The 23,914-nt window shown below is 43.6% G+C and overlaps 1 protein-coding gene across 2 annotated transcripts in view; it reads left to right on the top strand.

Moving 5' to 3' along the window:
• SLC35D4 (solute carrier family 35 member D4) overlaps positions 1–23,914 on the top strand; it is a 663,061-nt gene that overhangs the window by 627,796 nt on the left and 11,351 nt on the right. For both annotated transcript variants that reach the window (XM_086965641.1, XM_086965642.1), the window contains exon 14: positions 19,543–19,607. In XM_086965641.1, coding sequence (XP_086821767.1) covers positions 19,543–19,607 — 65 coding nt within the window. The remainder of the gene's footprint in view (positions 1–19,542; positions 19,608–23,914) is intronic.

Genomic DNA, 23,914 nt, shown 5'->3' with positions numbered 1-23,914 from the left:
AAAGGCATCTACAAGTCTGTGTCAAGATCTCCAGAGACACTGCAGTGAATCTACAATGGTTGAGTGTGAGATGCAACCTTTCTCATGGAAAGACGTTTCACCCTCCTCCTCCTTCAGTGGTAGTAGTAATCGCAGATGCCTCTACTATTGGGTGAGGAGCTCCTTTGAGGGAACTGGAGAGCAGAGGCCTCTTGTCATCAGAAGAACAGGTGATGTACAGAAATATGTTGGAACTACATGCAATATGTCTGGATTTCAAGGTCTTTCTCCCTTCCTTTACTTCAGTCATTCCGGATCTTGCCAGTCAATATGACCGCCATGAGGTACATCAACAAATGGGAAGAAGTGGGGTTACATCCGTTCTTCAGAGAAGCTCTACTACTCTAGTTCTGGGCTCAGGACCATCAGATATGTTTGGTTGCAAATCCGCTGGCCTCCACATGTGAGCGGATAGTCTCAGCCGGCGACATCTTGCGACCACGAGTGGTGTCTTCACCAAGAGGCAGTTCTGTACAACTATCATTTGTGGCGGACTCCTCAGATAGATCTATTTGCAATTCCGAGAACGCTCATTACCTGAAATTCTATGCCCTCCAGTATCCAATGCAGGGAGCCTTGGAGGGCGTTTTTCGTTTAAAGTTGAACTTTTTACTTCACTATGCTCTTGCCCCATGCCCTTGATTCCTCGTGTGTTGGGGGAGATTTGCCTCGACCGGGCCCAGTAATCTTAATCTCTCCAGACTGTACACATTGTGTGTGGAATGCAGGCCTCATTCACCTCTCCCTATGGCCTCCGCTCTGTCTCCTTCACAGGGTAGTCCTCCTTTCGCAGTCTCTGGGGCAGGTTCTACACCCCAACCTCCAGAGCCTCCACGACCTGTCTGAAGATTGAGTTTAGCAACCAGAGTGTGTTTTCTTTGCCACCTGAAGTGGCGGATTCTATTTTATCTACTAGAAGACACTCTACCAAAACTGTTTATTCCGGCAGGTAGTCAGATTTGTTAAATGGTGTGAGCCCTTCAGGCTCGCCTGTCCGACATTTTCTGTTTTGCCCCTCTCGCTGGCCGTTCAGAGTTGCACATGGCTACTGTTAAAAGTTATTTGTCAGCCTTATCAGCTTTTTTATGTCTACCCTATTATCTTTCCCTCTTAAAGTCTCCAATTGTTATGAGATTCCTCATGGTTCTCACAAACAACTACCGTCCTCCATTTATTATGCCACAATAGGATCTCAGTTTGGTTCTTACTTGATGTGTTCCTCATTTGGACCTTAACATATTTGTTCCTTACAGTTATTAAAATTCAAGACAATTTTCTTAATTGCTATTATGTCAGCCATACCGGTAATAGAACTTTAGGAGTTGAGTATAAAGCCCCACCTTCACCACCTTCTTACCCGACAAACTGGTATTATGGACTAGGGCTGCCTTCCTGCCTAAAGTTGTCACTCCCTTTCAATTCAGTCAATCTATCACCCTTTCCACATTCTACCCTCCACCATATCCGACAAAAGAGGAAGAAAGACTTCATCAACTTGATCCCAAGAGAGCTGTCAGCTTCTACGTGGACAGAACACGTGAACTCAAGCTAGATGATCAGCTCTTTGTGGGATATGCTAGAAAAATGCAAGAAATGACAGACAAGACGGTCCACAAAAGGGCATTGTCAAGATGGATTATCCTCTGCATCAAGATATCTTCTAAGCCAAGGTGCATGAGCAGCCTTCAGAAGGTATCAGGGCTCATTCTACCAGGAGCAAATCTTCTACTTCAGCATTAGCGAGAGGAGTGCCTGTAGCAGATCTCGGCAAAGCAACAGCTTGATCCTCCCTTCACACTTGTGAAACAGTATAGTCTGGGTTTCGAAATGAGGATGGGCGGTCACTTCACTCGTTCAGATTTTTTTAAATTATAGACAGCCATGCGCCCACCTCGAGCTGGGACTGCTTAGGGAATCTAATCAAACGGTGAGGACTCTGCAGGCAGAAGTATCTATCAGAAGACCGAGTTACTTACCTTTGGTAAGTCTTTTGCTGGTGGATATTATATCTACCTGCAGTTTCCTCACCGACCCATCCACCTCCCCGTTGTATGGCTTTGTCTTCCAATAGTTCTGTTTTGTATTCTTCATAATATTGATAACAGCACCTATCAAAAAAAGATGATATATTTTTTTTGTTCGCCTTGGAGGTGTGCTAAAAAGTGGTTGGCAATTGATATCAGCATGCTAACGGGCTGCTTAGTGGCATCACAGCGCCGCATGCGAGCTCTAGATCAGGCCAACACTCTCTACCGGTGTCGGAGAGCTATTAAAAAGTTTCACAGATGCCTGGGATAAGTTACAGCATTCACCAGAAACAGCATCTCCAAAGGTAAGTAACTTGTTCATTTATGCGAGACCGAAGCAACCATCTCGCTAAAAAGGGAGGCCGGGGCCATAAGTACATCCTTCCTGCCCCTATAAATCAGTAAAGATACAAGGAGGGATGTATACTTTCATCCTGCTACCTCACTCCACCTATCTCCGACATCTCAAAACACAGACACTCAGGGGATTAGGAGACCACTGCTATTTGCTTGCTCACCACCTTCTCATGTGTGTGACTCTCTCTCCATTTCTCTCTATCGCTAGCTCTCTCTCTTTTCCCCTCATTTCCCCACCTCCTCTCTTGACCTGGAATCACTGGACCTGACTACCAAGCCGCCACCCCCTTCCCGAAGAAACACTCCTCACATTGTGCACCTGCACATTTAAGTCAAGGCAGGTACCCTTGTAAAAATCTTTGATACTGACCAGCATTTGACAACTACAGAGGCGGTGCCCTGGAGACAATAAGGACATGTATTTGTGATCCTATACATGCAAAGGCACGCCCTAGGGGTGTCTTTGCTTTACTGGGTGTATTCCCTTCGGCAAACAGTGCCAAAAAGTGTGATGTGTACTTCAACACCGTACATGCAACACAGGTCCCATGCATACAAAAATTGTATATGAATAAAATATAGACAATCAATCTATATTGCGAGTGACATGTCCAGCAGGACAGTGGTCTTCAAAGTTTACTCAATATATAGTTCAATATAACACAAAGAGGACCTTCCACAGTTCAACCAGTGTGGAACACAAGCCTGTGCCCAGCACTAACAGAACGGGTACAGAGGTGGATATAGAGAGCGAGGAAGGGCTTTTTAAGGCAAAGCACGTTTTCTGTCATAAATACAGTTGTACAGAATTTTTAACAAAGCACCATTACAACACATAGTAATCACGTTTTAGCATTAGGTGCTCGGTAGGTCGACGGCGTTTCGGACCCCCTAGTAAATCACGGGGACCATCATCAGGACATTTCAGTGAAAGCCTTAACTATAATTTAGCCTCTAATTGCTTAGAAAGGGGGGAAAAGAAAGAGGAAATATATACATTTAGGAACAAGGAATTAAAAAGGTTTCAAAACCAAGTGACTTGAAGTGACAAGTGCGATGCTCCAGTCAAAAGCGGGTCGAGATCAAAACAATTGTGGTGGCAAGGTGGCGCAAACGGGCATGCTGGTGTTAATTGCCCAGTCATTAGAGCAATTCGATTACATGCACTGTCGGTAAAGTTTAGCTGCTAAAAGCGATCGGGTCGTTATAACAGAAAATGAGCAGGCACATATGCTCGTGTGAAGCCGAGTGACTAACCTATCAAACGATTTAAGCAACCGGTATGGGTTTGGTAAAACGGAGTGCGGGTTGTGTCAGGTGTTGCTCGTGACACATGCACGATCGAGGGCTCGGCGGGGCCGGTGGTGCGTGGAGGGGGACTGTACAAGTACCTACTTAACGTGAGTTCTACAGTGAGCTCATGAGCATTTGCACAAGTGAACAACCAACTTGGACGCAGGGAGCAGGGATCAGATGCCGAAGGCACCAGCTTACCGTTATGCCTCAATCGGGAACGGCAGTGGGAAGGTGTAAATAACGCACACCCTAAAAAAGGGAAAGGATTTAAGGGTAAACGAACGTGCGTGTTTAACATACATAGACGATATTTTCCTTATCTGGGGTGGCACATTGGATGAGCTTCAGGGACTCCTACATTGGCTCAACAATAATTGCAATGGCCTTACATTTACCTTATCCCACAACAGGCAGAATATCTCATTTTTAGACCTTAATATCCAACATCAAGAGGGTTCCTTATATACCTCATTGTTCCGTAAACCCACGGAAAGAAATACCCTATTGAGCTATGACAGCTGTCACCCCAGGGCTCTAAGGGATAGCTTGCCATATTCTCAGTTCCTAAGACTGAGGAGAAATTGCTTCAAAAAGGAGGATTACTTCTGTGAGGCCAACGCTCTTTTTGAAAAACTTAGAGCAAGAGGCTACCCCAGGCGCCTGATAAAAAACTCCATGAAAAGAGCTTGGTACTGCCCCCGTGAAACACTTCTCGAGCCTAAACCAAAACTACCTTCTGACAAACTGGTATGTGTAACCACCTACTCTCCCATCTCAAATCGTGTCAAGAAATGTATAAAAAAGAACTGGCACATCCTGAACTCAGGCCCATTGAATTGGCACACTCCACTCTTTGACTTTAAGAAAAATAAAAACCTTAAAGATCAACTAGTTAGAGCTGCATTGCCTATAGTAAGAAATACCACACTGCAAGATCATTGGCAACTACCACCCCTCCGTGGCCATTCCAAATGTGGTACTTGTTTTGTATGCGACTATTCTTTAGATGGTAAGGAATTTGTTTATAAAAATGTGAGAAATGTACTGAAAACGTTCACCAATTGTAATAGTTGCAATATTGTCTATGCTATCTTTTGCCCGTGCAACTTGATATACGTGGGCCAAACAAAACAGAAAATCAAGCTGAGGATATCCCAACACCGGAGCCGCGTTCGCTGTAAAACGCCCAATGCCCCGTTGGTTGAACATTTTCTGGAGAAAGGGCACACGGAAAATGACATTCGCTGGACTGTGATCTCTCAGGTCACCGTCCCACCCAGGGGTGGTGATCTAACTCGTTTATTGAACAGAGAAGAACTCAAATGGATTCTGAAGACTGACAGTCTTAATTCGGGACTAAACCTGCAGGATGAATGGACTGCCTTGATCTAGTCTGGGCCCTGAGTCAGTTGCTTATTGTAATTCCTTGATGTTTTATACGTAACTTTGTGGTTCCTTGATAATGTCACATGCACTTCACCTGGGCACTCCACTTCGTTTATAACCACTTTCCCAAGATGGCCATCGAGCTTAGTCCATTGTTTATTTTTATGCCCTTGTTCATCACGTGGGTTTTGGCCAATTAGCACACTATATATTCATTGTTCACTTCCCCTCCACCAGCACGCCAGGAAGCACTATTGCCGTCCGACTGATCCGGTAAGATCTCTATCCCTTTCACTCACGCATCCCCTGGCCTCCTTATGAGGCTCGAATTATGTCCTGATGCTTCGGGTTTCCTTTCAGGTTCCCCTGGCTCCGGCGGACACCATTATTGTACCGCGGATCAACGCGCCCGATTGTGGTAAGAACCTGATACCTCGCTCCCTTGTGCTATGTAATTTTCTGAAACACGCATGTTCGTTTACCATTAAATCCTTTCCCTTTTTTAGGGTGTGCGTTATTTACACCTTCCCACTGCCGTTCCCGATTGAGGCATAACGGTAAGCTGGTGCCTTCGGCATCTGATCCCTGCTCCCTGCGTCCAAGTTGGTTGTTCACTCGTGCAAATGCTCATGAGCTCATTGTAGAACTCACGTTAAGTAGGTACTTGTACAGTCCCCCTCCACGCACCACCGGCCCCGCCGAGCCCTCGAGCGTGCATGTGTCACGAGCAACACCTGACACAACCCGCACTCCGTTTTACCAAACCCATACCGGTTGCTTAAATCGTTTGATAGGTTAGTCACTCGGCTTCACACGAGCATATGTGCCTGCTCATTTTCTGTTATAACGACCCGATCGCTTTTAGCAGCTAAACTTTACCGACAGAGCATGTAATCGAATTGCTCTAATGACTGGGCAATTAACACCAGCATGCCCGTTTGCGCCACCTTGCCACCACAATTGTTTTGATCTCGACCCGCTTTTGACTGGAGCATCGCACTTGTCACTTCAAGTCACTTGGTTTTGAAACCTTTTTAATTCCTTGTTCCTAAATGTATATATTTCCTCTTTCTTTTCCCCCCCTTTCTAGGCAATTAGAGGCTAAATTATTGTTAAGGCTTTCACTGAAATGTCCTGATGATGGTCCCCGTGATTTACTAGGGGGTCCGAAACGCCGTCGACCTACCGAGCACCTAATGCTAAAACGTGATTACTATGTGTTGTAATGGTGCTTTGTTAAAAATTCTGTACAACTGTATTTATGACAGAAAACGTGCTTTGCCTTAAAAAGCCCTTCCTCGCTCTCTATATCCACCTCTGTACCCGTTCTGTTAGTGCTGGGCACAGGCTTGTGTTCCACACTGGTTGAACTGTGGAAGGTACTCTTTGTGTTATATTGAACTATATATTGAGTAAACTTTGAAGACCACTGTCCGGCTGGACATGTCACTCGCAATATAGATTGACTCTGTCTATATTTTATTCATATACAATTTTTGTATGCATGGGACCTGTGTTGCATGTACGAAGTATGTCCCCCGAGGTCCCTGCTGACTAATTTGGGGCCCCTTGTTGTTGTTAACAGTGTACTTCAACACAGTACACACAAATGGAAGAACTCTTTTACAGGAGGTCAGAAGGGGGCAACAGAAGGGATGTGGTGTTGCACTTTATCACTGCTGTGCCTGTTCCTCCCTCTTCTTGAAACAGGACATTGCCTTCTAGTGCCCTAGCAGGCTACTGAAAGGGCTGCCCTGTACTACGTCTAGTGTCCTGAGAGGCTACTGAAATCTAAAAGGTAATTGCTTTTGTGAAATGAACTGCTTCGAGTCACAAGATGCGTGGGTTATTTCTTCATACAATAGCATGTTGTTAAAAGCCAGTGCAAGTGCTTCTTTAGTAGGGGCGGTGTTTACAAAGACACCCGTCCAAGTGGCGTGGATAATTCAGATAATGCAGCCTGCACGCATCACTGTAACAGGGACACTGTATTTCAGACTGGCAATAGCCTTCGGGGTTCACTTCGGCCTCAGGGAAATTCTAAAGTAGGTTATGAGACCCAATCGTCACAGTAGAGGGTTAAACTGGGAGTAAAAACACCAGCGCCTTACTGTTTTTTATTCCCTGCAAAGCTCTTAATTAGGGTGTGAACATAACCGCTGAATATTTTCTAATACATGTGTGAAGCATTTGTCCTTATTGAGCTCGTCTTTCCTGAATCAGTGGTCTTTGGTCATTAGATATATGTTTTAGAATCTGACATGATATAGATCTGCATTTGGTATGATGCTCATTCAGGCATATGCAAAGATTTTGTGCTCCCTTTGAGCGAACTTTTATTTGCCCCTGCTTTCCCGGAAACAGGGTGGTATTTCATATTCCAGGGACATTTGAACACAGTATAGGCCCCTGCTTGGTATTACCTTGCAGTTACATGGGACCTTCCTCAACCAATCTGACATCTGAGAGAGAGGGAATTATGGCAGAAGTGTAGGTTCCATTGGTGTAGTAGGTGCAATGCCGCCGATGGCCTGAGGGGCCCACTGAACGCTTATTATTGCTGTATTTTATCATTTAAACTGCAGCCAGTGGGGCCAATGCCTTCCTTGCACAAGGGCCCATGACAATGGTATGATACTGGATGAAGCCCATGTGGATCCTCTGTGGGCCAAGATGACAAGGAGGCAAATTTATCATTGACTACGAAGTCAACTTTATCAAGCCACACACGGCCACCTTGGTGGCCCTGCATGGCTTGATAAATCTAGAATAACGCAACGCAGCGCAAATCCCTCCATTGCGCTACTCTGCCCCCTGGAGGCGTTCCATGGGTGGAGTGTGGGCCTTCCCATGCATCCACCCATGGATTTTGGGGCATTCCCAAAATTTACCATTACTGGTAGACCTGGGAATTTGTCAAAATGCTACGCCTCCCCAGGTGAGGCGTAACGAGGAGAAATAGCTTTATTTCTCCTCGTTTTTTCATCTTTCAATATATGCTGCATTTTACAGAACACATAAAACGACGAAAATGCCTCTCAGGGCACCTTCCTGCACAAAACATATCCTGTCTGCAACGCAGGCACCTTTGCACCATTGCCCAAGGGCGTTGCGTTGGTGATTGGCAGCATATTGTACACCAAAGCAAGAAAAGGACAGGAATGCGCTGTATGATGTTAAATATAGCGCACTCCTGTCCTTTCACGCGGCACATCAAGGTAGCCTGCTTCGCTGCACTGCGTGAAATAATGATAAATGTGCCCCAAGGTGTGCAAACAATTGTCCGCCATGCACACAAAAATAAAATGGTTGCTGTGGCTCGTGAGTAAGCCGACGATGTACCAGTATGCAAACCAGCACTACACATTCAAAAGGATTCATTTCACTCAAGGCAATGGCCATGGCCTGGGCAGACGACGGGTGGATGTGGCCATCACCTTTTCATTCTCACATTGGAGTATACTTTAGCCACAGGGTGGCAGCTGAGGAGGAGCCAGTATAGCTCCCCAGTCCACCTGCTCATATTTCTTGTTGAAACACTAATGTATCAATGGGTGTAGACTCTGTTGTTTGCTGTAACTATGAGTGGCCAGGACCCAGGAATAAAGGTGGCCCACCAAATAATCCATAAGGAATCCCATTGGTTAGAACAGAGTGGTTTCATGATACCGGTCTCCAAGAAAGATCAATCTGGGCTGCTATTTTGTTACTTAGCAAAGTGAATCATTGCCATTTTGCTATATATTGTTTCCCTGAGGTGCTGCCTCTAAATACGGGTTGGAAGGGTTATATGGAGAATATCGTAAAGGCAGGTATTGTAAGGAGCTCCTCGCTAGTGCGTTATGTACTAATGGTGGAATCTCACAGCTGTGTGATTCCACGGTATAGTTTCAGTGTGGACGGGCCTTGAGGGGCAGTTTATGACTGGCCAGCAAGGGATCGCTCCGCCTCCAGTTGTCGTCCTCCAATAAAGCCTCATACCTCATACGTTGTCTTCAGAGTCTCCTTCACAGCATATTTGGCAACGAGGATGGGATGAGCTGCACACCACAACCATTTATGGTAAACATCGCCTTAGGTCTGTTTCTCCTCTGTCACCTTATGATGAGCAGAGTATGGTCAATGCTACATGTACTTACTGCAATAGCAGTTGCTGCTGTTAAGGTTCTGTTTGGACTCGGTCACCTTTAGGGTACTCCAAGGGAAACTTTCACATTTTATCCAGTGGCATTTTTTAAATGTGGGGTGGTTTTCATCTCTTGTGAAGCATTACCACCAGTTGCGGATCACCCTTACCTCAATCTTTGATCCAAAGCGCCAAGATGCTCCCTGGAGTGATAGCACGCTATAGAAATGCAGTGTTACATTACATTACAGAGTAAGTGTAAGGTGTGTTGGGTACGAACATTGAGCTGTTGGGGCAAATATGATTACATTTGTTTGTTGTTATCCATGCTACTGCTTGCAGTTGCCACAGTTCTGGGCAGTCACTTTGTATTCACTGCTATTCACCCGTGTGTGTGGTATAGTAGCATTTGGTTGAATAGGTTTTTTTTATTTCAACTCACGTTAAGTCCTGGGAACTGTGCAGGCTAGTTGTGCTAGCTGGTGGAGAATGCCTTAAGCTTACTGATCTAATGCACCACCATTCTCTGTAAAAAGGGATATTGTAGGCCAAAGTGCTAAAAAAAACTTTTCAACGGTTCCAAATCGAATATGAATTGGTCAACAGTGAAATGTTCAGATACCTTCAGCTCTGACATCCACTGGGGTATTATAATTTTGAATGGAACACGTTAACAGAGTTCAACCCCCCTTGAAGGCCAGGTTACATCCTAGCTGGTGAAAGGAGCGCAATCTCAAACTTATTGAACATTGATTAATAAAATTCCAGACTCCTTGAATCGTTTAGAGGAAAGGTGGGAAAGCGATGTGGGAGAAATGGAAGTAGATGTGAGGGAAGTTGTACTTATGCACCCCGGATACGTGGCCAGACACTCCAGCCCGCATTGCTACAACAGAAGACCCTCCACCATTTTTGTTATATCAGCCCCAGGCTCAATGCAGTGGTCTTGCAACAAGAGCAGGTATGTATCTGGTGTGGAGAGGAAAAGACTTCGACGAACTATATGGGACCATGAAAATTGTATGGGCTGTTTTGTGGGGAGCACATGCGGAACACTGCGTGATTTTAGGGAAAACTGCAGAAAAGACACTTTTATACTTCGCTCTAGCTCCGAGGTTAACTCAACCAGGACTCAGTGGACCCATTTCATGTTGCACGTAAGGGTGGCCAGGTGGAACATAGCCAGGAAATGGGGTAGAACATTTTTGTCCAAGCAGGGAACATGAGTAGTCTGGATGGATTTGTGTATGGCATCAGAGAGGTTGGTTTATCAACTGAGAGAATGTCTATTCAGGTTTGAATGGATATGGAGGCCAGGGCGGAGTTACCTTGAACTATGATAGATAAAAGGCAGTGATTGGTGTAGTATTCTTATGCATGACATTATTAGAATGTATATATGTCAGAGTAGAATGTGAGGGAGGATTCGAGGAATAGACTGGGGAGTCCTGCGTGGACAGTTGCTCTGCTGCTGGCTCCTGTTGGTGGTTGTTCAATATGTCCTTCTTTCTACAATAAATCTTCATTTTGAATCCACATTGTCCACTTCTTCACTACAATTGGCTGGAATGTGAGGCCTGGAGTATTGGCTGGGATATATATATTGTTTTTTTGGTTGCTTAAGCAACGAGTAGGATGGCCAATACTGTAGGTGAGTTTATCTATTGCTCCACAATTCTGGTGAAGGCACTATTGGCTATGCATGTATTTTGTATACACATTTATATGACTTCTTTTATTATGATGAGCATATAAAACAAATAAAAAATACTTTAGAAAAATGCGCCAGCAGGTGCATAGCCAGCCTGTAGCCGTATACTAGCCAAGTTGCCTGGTAGAACCAACTATCTTTGGGGCCTGGATTTGCCCTGGAGAATCTTCAGAGATTAACTACTCTGGTTGTTAGTACGAGGAGCTGGATCTTGGTATTTTCTAGCTTCTGGGTCATTGTCATCCTCTGTGTGATCAAGGGGTGGATCACTGGTGTTTAACCATTGCCCCTAATTACCCATTGACTGTACTGGGTGCTTGCCAGTGCCTCAGTGAAGCTAAAAATGAATCAATTTCAGCCGTCGTCCACGATAAAATCTTTCAACCTGTGTTTGTCGGAAATATAAATCTGGTGTCTGAAGATTTTTAACCCAAACTTTTCTCTGTTCCTTTCTCTCTGTTGAAGTAAATTGTTTCAAGGCCGAGTAAGCCAGTCCTTTGCAACTGGGGAAGGGGGAGCCTTGAAACGCTCAGTGCCTCCCATCACAAGGATTTTTCTTCTACTAATGAGCTGTGTTTTTAGGTCGAGCCACGGCAGCGCATGCACTGCGTTGCGTGGCATGCTGTATTCGAGTATGGGCTTGAAGCTGCGCCCGCTATCCACACATATTTGTCACTGTCTTTTGTTTTTGTTCTTTGTAAATGCTGGCCTCTGATTCGTTGATAGGCTTGTCAGTCCCTCGTTGGTACCACCTTGTCTTCATTTGTAACCTCCCATGAGGACTGGCCTTTTTAGGTCTCGCCTAAGCGAGATATAAAGTAAGGGCTTTCAGAAGTGCGGATTGGGTACAGTACATGTGCGCCGGGCGCGCGCACCATTTGTCCGCTTGCTGATCACTTTCGCGGCCGCTTTGATGTTCTCAGTGAGCCGCGCGGCCACTGAGAACATCAAAGCGGCCGCGAAAGTGCTCACCATTTGCCACCTCCTCCCTTATCCCACTTCCTGCTTGTTTTATGGCCTTTCATTCAGGTTTGCTTCTCTAACAGTGAAGTGTTGCCTACAGTGACTGCCACTAGACCGGTTTGTTTATTCCTTTATATCCACTACTGCTGAAAGATCTCTATTTCTGCTTTCTATCCGCCACGCCATGGTGCCCACTTGTTCATGTTGTCGGGCGATGGGAGTCTATAGTGGAGGCAGTAAAAATGGTGCCAGTGTACTAACAACACAATTGCACTTATTGTGCAAACCGAACGTTTTGCAGTACCACGCTGAGAGTTCATTTGAAGAAAAACGATTCTGCCTTACCTTTTGTGTTGGACATGAAGTTTCAACTGTTTTTTTAAAACTGATTAATGTTTATCTCTTGTAAGCATCTTCCAAGTTGTACGTTCCCCCGCATCACCACCCCACGTCCAGCTTTGATTGCAGAAATTTGTCTTAAATTCCTGTGGCAAGTGGTCACGCCTTGATACACGCGTAGCGGTAGAGGTGACGAACACATTCGCTTAACAAGTTGATCTTATGAGTCACTGAGATTGGATATGAAACTTGGCACTATCTTAAGATGTTCTTTGGTCTTAAAAGATAATAATAAGAAAATTGGAAAGACTGGCCCACAAGACAATATCAAGGTGGCAGTTTGGCGCTCTTTTGGGACCTTTCGATATACAAAAATCGTGAAATACATTTACCTCCCATCGATTTGACTATTTTTCTCATCACTTCTTGCCCTGAAGAAGTCCTCTGGACGAAACGCGTTGGCTACGTTGTTTGTTTGAAGAAAAAAAAGAATAAAAGAAAATTTTAAAGCCCTACTGAACGGATTCCTTAAATTCTTACCTGATTATTGTTTATGAAAGTGGGGAGTGCTGAACCATTGTGCTGTTTTGTTAATTTTTGGGCAATGCCCTTTAAAGTCTAGAGGTATGTGGCTTCAGGTTCTTGGCACCCAGATTGTTTAATTATTTAAAGACCAAAACCTCAGATAGGTGCTATTTGATATTTTCCTGTTGTTTGTTATCAATAAGTTGGCGCCGTATTTACATATATTCCTATCTTTTAAACTAAGACGCATCTATATTTGAATAAAGTAGTTGTCCAAGTGTTTTTACTTACTATGAACGCTTTCCGTTGAGCCTACGCTGCGCCCTTTGTGTACAAAAATGCGTGTATGACTTAGTATTTGCATTTGTTTCAGAAAACGAATAGTTATCATGCTGTTGATTAAGTCCATCACCCATAACAACAAAAATCATAAAATGTAACTACTAAAAACCGACACACCATTATGTTGCTATTTATGTGTAAATTGTACAGTTAGCGTCCAATAAGGAGATTGCCCGGTATCAAGATGGCGGGTCCTTGTCTCTTAATCCTGCCAGAACGTGTATTGAACCACTTATTTTATCCAAATCCCACTCAGTGCCTAATAATTACATGCCACATAATTACACAGCACTCAATGCAACATACACTCCAAATACCACTCAGTGCCACATAATTACACGCCACATATTTACACTGCACTCAATGCAACATACACTCCAAATACCACTCAGTGCCACATAATTACATGCCACATAATTACACCGCACTCAATGCAACATACACTCCAAATACCACACAGTGCCACATAGTTACACACCACATAATTACACTGCACTCAATGCAACATACACTCCAAATACCACTCAGTGCCACATAATCACACTGCACTCAATGCAACATACGCTCTAAATACCACTCAGTGCCACATAATTACACGCCACATAATTACACTCTACTGAATGCAACACACACTCCACACAATACCACGCAGTGCCACATAACGATATGCTACATAATTACACTGCACTCAATGCAACATACACTCCAAACAATACCACTCAGTGCCACATAATTACACACCACACAATTACACTCCACTGAATACAACATACACTCCACACAATACCACTCAGTGCCACATAATTATATGATACATACTTACACTGCGCTAAACGCAACATACACTCCAAATACCACTCAGTGCCACATAATTACACGCCACATAATTACACTGCACTCAATGCAACATACACTCCAAATACCATTCAGTACCACATAATTACACTGCACTCAATGCGAGATACACTCCAAATACCACTCAGTGCCGCATAATTACACGCCACATGATTGCACTGCACTCAAAACAACATACATTCCAAATACCACTCAGTGCCACATAATTACACGCCACATAATTACACTGCACTCAATGCAACATACACTCCAAATACCACTCACTGCCACATAGTTTCACGCCACATAATTACACTGCACTCAATGCAACATACACTCCAAATACCACTCACTGCCACATAGTTTCACGCCACATAATTAGACTGCACTCAATGCAACATACACTCCAAATACCACTCAGTGCCACATAATTACATGCCACATAATTACACTATACTGAATGCAACCTACACTCCACACAATACCACTCAGTGCCACATAATTATATGCTACATAATTACACTGCACTCAATGCAACATACACTTCAAATAATACCACTCAGTGCCACATAATTACACGCCATACAATTACACTCTACTGAATACAACATACACTGCACACAATACCACTCAGTGCCACATAATTATATGCTACATAATTACACTGCACTCAACGCAACATACAATCCAGATATCACTCAGTGCCACGTAACTACACGCCACATAATTATACTTCACTCAATGCAACATACACTCCAAATCCCACTCAGTGCCACATAATTGCACGCCACATAATTACACTGCACTCAATGCAACATACACTCCAAATACCACTCAGTGCCACATAATTGCACTGCACTCAATGCAAAATACACTCCAAATACCACTCATTGCCACATAATTACACAGCACTCAATGCAACATACACTCCAAATACCACTCAGTGCCACATAATTGCACTGCACTCAATGCAAAATACACTCCAAATACCACTCATTGCCACATAATTACACAGCACTCAATGCAACATACACTCCAAATACCACTCAGTGCCACATAATTGCACTGCACTCAATGCAAAATACACTCCAAATACCACTCATTGCCACATAATTACATAGCACATAATTACACTGCACTCAATGTAACATACACTCCAAATACCACTCAGTGCCACATCATTACACACCACATAATTACACTGCACTCAATGCAACATACACTCCAAATACCACTCAGTGGCACATAGTTATATGCAACATAATTACACTGCACTCAATGCAACATACACTCCAAATCCCACTCAGTACCACATAGATATATGCAACATAATTACACTGCACTCAATGCAACATACACTCCAAATCCCACTCAGTGCCACATAATTATATGCTACATAATTACACTGCACTCAATGCAACATACACTCCAAAAAATACCACTCAGTGCCACATAATTACACAGCACATAATTACACTGCACTCAATGTAACATACACTCCAAATACCACTCAGTGCCACATCATTACACACCACATAATTACACTGCACTCAATGCAACATACACTCCAAATACCACTCAGTGGCACATAGTTATATGCAACATAATTACACTGCACTCAATGCAACATACACTCCAAATACCACTCAGTGCCACATAATTACACACCACATAATTACACTGCACTCAATGCAACATACACTCCAAATACCACTCAGTGGCACATAGTTATATGCAACATAATTACACTGCACTCAATGCAACATACACTCCAAATCCCACTCAGTACCACATAGATATATGCAACATAATTACACTGCACTCAATGCAACATACACTCCAAATACCACTCAATGCCACATACTTACACACCACACAATTACACTCTACTGAATACAACATACACTCCACACAATACCACTCAGTGCCACATAATTATATGCTACATAATTACACTGCACTCAACGCAACATACACTCCAAATACCACTCAGTGCCACATAATTACATGCCACATAATTACACTGCACTCAATGCAACATACACTCCAAATACTACTCAGTGCCACATAATTACACACCACACAATTATACTCTACTGAATGCAACATACACTCCACACAATACCACTCAGTGCCACATAATTATATGCTACATAAATACACTTCGCTCAACGCAACATACACTCCAAATACCATTCAGTGCCCCATAATTACACTCTACTGAATGCAACATACACTCCACAAAATACCACACTCAGTGCCACATAATTATATGCTACACAATTACACTGCACTGAATGCAGAATGCACTCCACACCATGACACAATTTCACTCAGCATATTTACACAGAACACCACAGTTCGAGGCCACAAAATTCAACTCCACACATTTCCAATACACACCGCATAATTACACACCAAACAACATATTTCAACTCCAAAACTCCACAATCCACAACGTACCTCCAATCCACACCATATAGTGTCACCATCTGAGCACCAAACATCATTCACCACCACCATTTTGCATCAGCGCACCACCTAAGCATCACGTCAGTCTGCCCTTGAAATCTGGTATCTGTTGATTCTCCCCTAGTGTCTGTCCGCTGCTCTTGTTCTAAATAAATTACTATTTTCAAACATCCACTCCCCCGTTATTTATGTCCCACTCCCCCATAACAAAAAAATTATAACAAACAAGCATGAGAACAAGCAGGAAGTAGTTACCAGCAGTGCAAGCACAAAAAAAGTAGAAGACAATTTTTATGTTAAAATCTTTTTTTAATCAGGTTTCTCAGTTGCATATAATGTTGCCTTTGTTTGTTTTTCCTTTGCCTGTGTCTCACGACAGGATTTGCTTCCATCGCTCTCTCTGTCTGGTAAATTAGGTTCTTTTAGTATGCTGGTTTTCCAAGGAGTGTTAATGTTTGCCCATTAGCAAGAGATGCTTCCTTTTGCATCTGAAAGGCTATCTCTGCCCTCTCACCCAGGGGACTGTTTAACCTGTGCCTGCTTACAAGAAAAAAAGTCCGCAGGCCAAGAAGTAAATTTTATTTTGCATTTCACTACCGCGCTTCGGGACTATGATGTTAGATACCAACATCTATTTTTTAAGTCTCGCCTAGGCAGTGCTTGCGCTGTCTCTTCGAGACCTGCTGTTTTCAGGTATGGACTTTAACCTCCACCCATTTTCTGCCCATCATTTCAATTGGCTCCTGTTACTGTCCTTTGTAAATGATGGCCTTTGATTTGTTAATAGGCTTAATAATCCCTCCTTAGTACCTCCTTTTCTCATGTTGTGACCTCCCATGAGGACTGCCCCGCTTACATGTGTTGTTACTTTGTATGTTTTATTTAGTCTGTGAGCACTATTTTCTTAAATGACTTTCTTCTACATCCTGTTGCAGGCACGACTCGCTCGCCTGCAACTTTATGACTTTCTTTTTGCAGTGCAGCATGCTGTGTTTGGCTTTTAACAATGGTGCGACATTTCATTTGTTGTGCACGGCTTACCCAACTTTATTTTTGCAACATTGTCTTTTTTTTAGTTCGAGCTTGCCAGCGCATGCGTTGCTCTGCTAGGCATGCTGTATTCGGGTATGGAATTGAATCTTTGCCCACTCTCCACCCATATTTTCATTTGGCAGCTTTGACTTGTGAATGTTGGATTTTGATTTGTTAATAGGCTTATTAGTTCCTCCTTATTACTTCCCTGTCTTCCAGTGTAACCTCCCATAAGGACTGGACTTTTTACTGTGCCCTTACTGTATAGCTTGCATTAGCCCTTGGGAAGCACTATTTGCTTAATTAATCTAAAGATCACTGATGGGACGCTAGCTTTAACAATGCGGGCTGTTTTTCTGTTTTGGTATTTGAAGTGTGCTTTCACGTAATATATAACTTTTAAATATGCCCCCTCACCCCCGCTGCATGGACGCTTGGCGAAGCGGGCGCTGTGTTAATTCGAGAAATCTATAGAAGCTTCCTCCATTGTTCCCTCTCCCTCCTCCATCCATGCCCTTTGCATGGCTTGTTTTAATTTATCTCCCCACCTCCCACCCCCCCCCACCAACACTGCATGCCCGCCTCTCAAGGAGATCACTGTTTATTTATAATTTAAATTGGTAGATCCTGGGGAGGTTGTGCAGATGCTCAAACACTACCCACCAACTCCAGAGTCAGGAGCTCCGACCGCTGAACCACAACCTCTCCCTCTAACAGCAGCATGATAACAAGCATTTGCAATGCAATAGGTCCCACATTTGATAGAGTTTAAGCTATTGGCATTGTAAGTGACAATGCCTTTAGTTTATGTTCTAAAAATCAACACATAATGGCATTGTCATTTACAATGCCAATAGCTCAAACTCTTGTAAATGCGAGACCTATTGCATTACAAATGCTTGTTACTTCTGTTGGTACACGGTCTGTCTTTAGTCTGGAAGCACTATTTTCTTTAATGAGTTTCTCCTACTGCAGGCACGACATGCTATCTTGCAACATTCAGCGCGCCATGTGCGCTTTCACTTTCCAAGCAGCCAGGGACAATGGCGGCCGCTTATTTGAAATGAAATAGGTCTTGCATTGCCAGGAGTTTGAGCTATTGGCATTGTAAATGACAATGCCTTTTTTAATGTATTAATTATCGAAACAGATTAATAAATGGCATTGTCATTTACAATGCCTATAACTGAAATTCTCGCAAATGCGAGACCTGTTACATTGTGAATGCTTGTTTTTCAGGTAGTGTGGGGTGGGCTTGGGTTGTGCTGAGTTAGATTCCCTCTCAAAGCCGATATGCAAAAATACAAAAGCAGACTCTGGGGCATATTATCAAGGAGATGCGATAATTGTCTCATTTCTTGCTTGGCGTGACTTTGCACAACGCCGGCTATCGCTGGATTCAATTGCCGAGATATCGCGTTATTATCAACGCATATCTCCATGGCGATCAAAATCTGGCGATAGCGGCAAAATAGGGATTTATCACTGTGAATCCAGCGATACACCGGCAGCGTAAGGGGAATCCTTGTTAATAGGGAGGTGTGGATTGAGCCGTACCATCCACCTCCCATGTAACATATAGGCAAGTCAGGATTTTCTTAGATGTTAATTACTGACGATAACCGCAGTATGCACAGCTTTTTGGAACGCTACGTGTGTACTGGGCCGTCTTGTAAATACGGCGAAGGACAGTTAACGATATTTTCCTTTTCAGTTTTGACAGGGAACACTAACTTTGCCTCTCATTAGAGATGCAATGCGAGGCGTGTGGAATACGGCTGCTAACATGCGCTAATGCATGTTCGCGCCGCATTGGTGATAGGGCAATATTATTATCTCTGCTTTTTTTGCTTTTAAAGCCAAAAAAGCAGAGATATGGCCCTTGTTAATATGCCCCCATATTTTGATTAAATGCGTATATCCGTGTTTTGCGCCTGTGTTTGCAGGTTTTGACTGGACAATTGAATTCAGGCACTATCGTCTTTTCCGTTTATGTGTGTGGTGAGCAGTGAGCACCTGCTCTTGTGTGGAAATGTTTTCTGTCAGAAAATTCTTGCACCTTTCTCGAGTGACCTTTGGTTCTCTCTCTGCAGGTTGTCACAGCTGCTTTATCGCCGCTTGTCTTCGACATTACTCTGAATGCTCCGACCCTCTGCTGGTAAGTGCTCCTGAGTCATGGTGTTTGTACGTGGCCTATTATTGAGTGACTGTTTCCTATTGATCCAAGTAGCGTTTCCGCTCATTACGTGTTTACTGCAATTGACGACTCGGAAAATTGCAAGGGAAAATCACAGCTGTGAGAGCGGCGCATGGATCCCACAGCTTCTCTGTAACGCTTCCAAAAAACAACCAGGGGGCCTACTACAGAAACGCTGCACAGCTACGAAAAAGGCATGACACCATTTTGCACGATTTTGCTGTTTTTGTGTACTAAATTGGCAGCAAATTAAAGTTGACCTACTTCATATTACAGAATGCTTCATACACCTGAATGGAAATTAGAAAATAGCATAGAGAACCATCGCTTAATGCTTGTAATGCACTTATTTTTGGGGGAAATTATTTTGCGGTATAATAAACATTTTAACAAAGAAACTCTAATCAAGGGACACCCCTTTAAAAACAAAGAAATGTAGCCCTTCGTTTTTCACATTTGAAAATAAAGAAAAAGATTTTTCACGAGTATGCTTTTTTAAGCAAAGAAAACAATGTGAAGACAGTTGTTGCTAGCTCTGACCTGGTGCAAAAACCGCTCGCACCATTTCCTAATATATATATAAGCAACAATAATTATGCGAATCAGAAAGGCCAGGCAATAGAGTAATTCATAACATAAATGGAAAAGAAAATATGTATCAATAAAGGAATCTAAGGATCCCTTTCAGTTGTGAATTTGTTCCGCCGTCATGACGCCTAGTCTCAGCTTTCGATGACTACAAATTTTCCGTTGGCCTGAGAAAGGCTATTCCATCCGGTGCGGGCTGAGAGCCGGCCATTAACTCAAGTGGCTGGTTGCTCGACCAATGATGAGACGCCTTCATTGAGATGTACATCCAGCGGCTTGCAGTCAGCACAGCCACCCTTGGATGGGAGTCAGGAAGCTGGTCAGTCATAACTTGGCAGCCATTGCACGTTTCAGTAAGGGAGAGCTGGCACGCGGAAGAATAAGGAACTCTTTGTTTGGCTTCCAGAGGGCTCCGAGCTTTGTACTGAAGGCATTCTGGGGGAGGTTGAGAACACACACACACCTGTCTTTCATGGTTAGGGCTTTTTAGGTCTCGCCTAGGCAGCGCTTGAGCTGTCTCTTCGAGGCATTCTGTATTCAGGATATGTGGATAAAGCTCCACCTTTTTAAATGGCTCCTATCCCTGTCCTTTGTAAATGGTGGCTTTCATTGCTCTCTAGCCTTTGTTGTCCCTCCTTAGTACTGCCTTGTCACTGCTTGTAACCTCTCATGAGGACACCCCCTGTTAAATGTCTTGTTACTGCAGTCGGTTTTAATTACAGTCTCAAGGAACTACTTTCTTAAAGGTCTTCAGACAGGACACTCACTTATTCCTAAACTAGAGTGGCAGTGATTACTTTACTCACTAGCACATATCACATTTATGTTAGACCATCCCTATATTTCCCGTCATCAGCTCCACATAGAGTACAACCAAATCTGGAATTAATATAATAATGATTTTGTCACATTTCAAAGCTACTAATTGTATACATGGACATAACTATTTGAATGTACTTTTGGTACAGTCTTGCATGCTATGCATTATGGGTAGGGTGGATTTACCATACCTTCAAAGTTAATGATGCTCACTAGGGACCTCTAGGCACAGCTTGTGGTACTAGACCTAGACAAGCAGTGTTGGTGCCTTGCACACTAGGGACATCTAGGCGCAGCTTGCTGTACTGCACCTACCACATCTCATTTATATTAGACCTTCTATAAATTTCCCTTCATCAGCTCCATATAAAGTACAACCTAATCTGGAATTAATATAATTATTATTTTGTCACATTTCAAAGCGACTAATTGTAGTTGTACTTTTTACTTATAATCGTTGCTTATGAGAAGCAAGACTGGCAGTAACTGTGCCTATTTTACTGCCAGCCTTGCTGTTTATAAGCAAGGACTATAAGCACAAAGTGCGTGTTTAGGCAACGCTTGCAGGTTTTCAAAACACATAAATAAAATACTTTGTCATATACAATGGCAATAGCTCAAATTCTCGAAATCCCAGACCTATTGTATTGCAAATGCTTGTTTATTTAATTCCTGGTTTAATAGAGGACTATACAATTGGCTCAAAAAAGAAAACAGTAATTTGGCTGCCTGATACTTTTGACACTAGTTAAATATCGTGTGTACAGTTGGGTGAATCATGCTCCCTTCTCAGGCTACCTAAGACAAGGATATGGGCCAGTTTTAAACAATGCCTCGCAGTGCATTATTGGGGCAGGGTGGCTTAATACAATACATTTCTCCGCCACCATCGCTATGAGGGAGATGATAAAACTTTGCAGCACTTCTTAAGCAATCCATTTTCTTTTTATGAAAATTCTTAGATGAGAATTTGTTGGGTATGGGAAGGGTCGCCCGTCAGGTGGACTACTTATTTGGGTGGCCTCCCACCTGGGCTGTAAAGCAAGGGCTCTACCAACTAATTCCCTAGATGTTCAATGCGTACTCTTGGAATGGTCTGATGTAACAAAATTGGCATGGATAAATGTCTATTCAAGACCAGTGGGCATAACAAAAGTTTCCAGTACTATCGAGGAACTAGTGCTGTTCTTGAGCACATTCCCCAAGGGTATTCCGTATGTGGTTGGGGGAGACTTCAATTGCCAATTTGAGCCCCTTCCATCATTCCTAGAAGGTACATCCAATGAGGAAGATGAACAATGGGGAATCCCGAAACTGGCTGGTCCATCAGTGAAGTCCTGGTCGCCACTAGCAATGCAAATTACCTGCCTAACCCTAGCGAACTCTCTAAGGGCCTGCAATGGTCGGGTGAGCGGTGATATTCCACCTAAACCAACTTTCAATAAACTGGGGCATAATTCCAGATTGGATTATATATTCGTGGAAATTTCCGAATGAGCCAGAATTGTGGACTTTAATGTAATCCCTCGAGCCGACAGCGATCACAATGCGCTGATTCTAAAAATTTTACTCCCGGGTGTCACTACCCAAAAACAGGGTGGTGATGACTGTGCGGACCCGAGATTGATTCTATCTACAAACCGGCGTAGAGTTCGCTGGTACAAAAGTGTAGGAAATCCCCAGGACATCCAGAGGCTATACGCAAAGGTTGCTCCTGTCTTGCAAAAAGTTGACAACCTTATACACCATCCTCTCTCGCCTGAGGAGACTTACAGAGAACTAGGTGTACTCCACCTAGAGATTTGCACCACTTTATCTGATGTTCTGAACCCGGAGCAGAGGCAACGCAAAGGCAAAGGAAGGGGGACTTGCGCCCCATGGTTTAATACCACCTGTAGAAAGGCTAAAACTGATCTACTAGCGGCTATGAAGCAGCAGCATAATATCTCCTTGGTAAGAACTAAGAGAAGGGAGTATAAATGCCTCATTGCTAATGCTGAGACTGAATGGGACTATGGTAATTGGGCAGACATGACTGATGCGCTCAAACTCCAAGACGCCAGGAAATTTTGGCAGATTGTTAAAAATGGCTCGGCTGACCCTACCCCGGCAGTAGTGCCCAATATCGCACCCAGTGTGTGGGAGGATCATTTCAGATCTCTATACACTGAGGCTGACATGGACCCTAATCAGGCTCAAGGTGATCCGATGACAGGCTCGACCCCTACGCCACTTCTGGACACGGACAAAATTAGTCTGGCAGAAGTAGGCGCAGCTATTGCCAGACTTGCCACTGAAAAAGCCCCCGGGTTGGACAAACTCTCTGGTGACCTATTTAAAAATGAACCTATGATCTGGGCTCCATTTCTACAGGTTCTATTTAATGGAATCCTGGAGGGGATGCCGGTGCCTGCTACTTGGCTGGGGGCAGAGATTGTTCCCATCTTCAAGAAGGGCTCTTCTCTGCTCCCAGCCAACTACAGGCCTATTAGTTTAATAGACGTCCCCCAAAAGATTTTTGCTAGGCTGATCTTGGACCGTTTATTAGAATGGACCCAAGATCTCTCAGTCTTGAGCCCATATCAGGCGGGTTTCAGGAATAAAGTGTCCACTGTAGACCAAGTCTTTCGACTTTCCATGATATTTTGGAAAACGGTACAGCTGGAGGGTGGCAGCCTCTACACTGTATTCGTTGACCTAAGAGCGGCCTTCGATCTGGTACTGTGTAGGAAACTCTGGTCCGTGCTCTCTGGTTTGGGGGTGCCACAACACCTATTAACTATGATTATCAGATTACACACTGATAATTACGCCCAGGTAAGATGTGGCAGGGAGGGGATATTGTCCAACAAATTCCCCGT

The sequence above is a fragment of the Lissotriton vulgaris genome, chromosome 4_1 (assembly GCF_964263255.1).
Source record: "Lissotriton vulgaris chromosome 4_1, aLisVul1.2, whole genome shotgun sequence".
Taxonomy (NCBI): Eukaryota; Metazoa; Chordata; class Amphibia; order Caudata; family Salamandridae; genus Lissotriton; species Lissotriton vulgaris.
The sequence above is the reverse complement of the archived record's forward strand: the minus strand, read 5'-3'. Positions and strand labels throughout refer to the sequence as shown.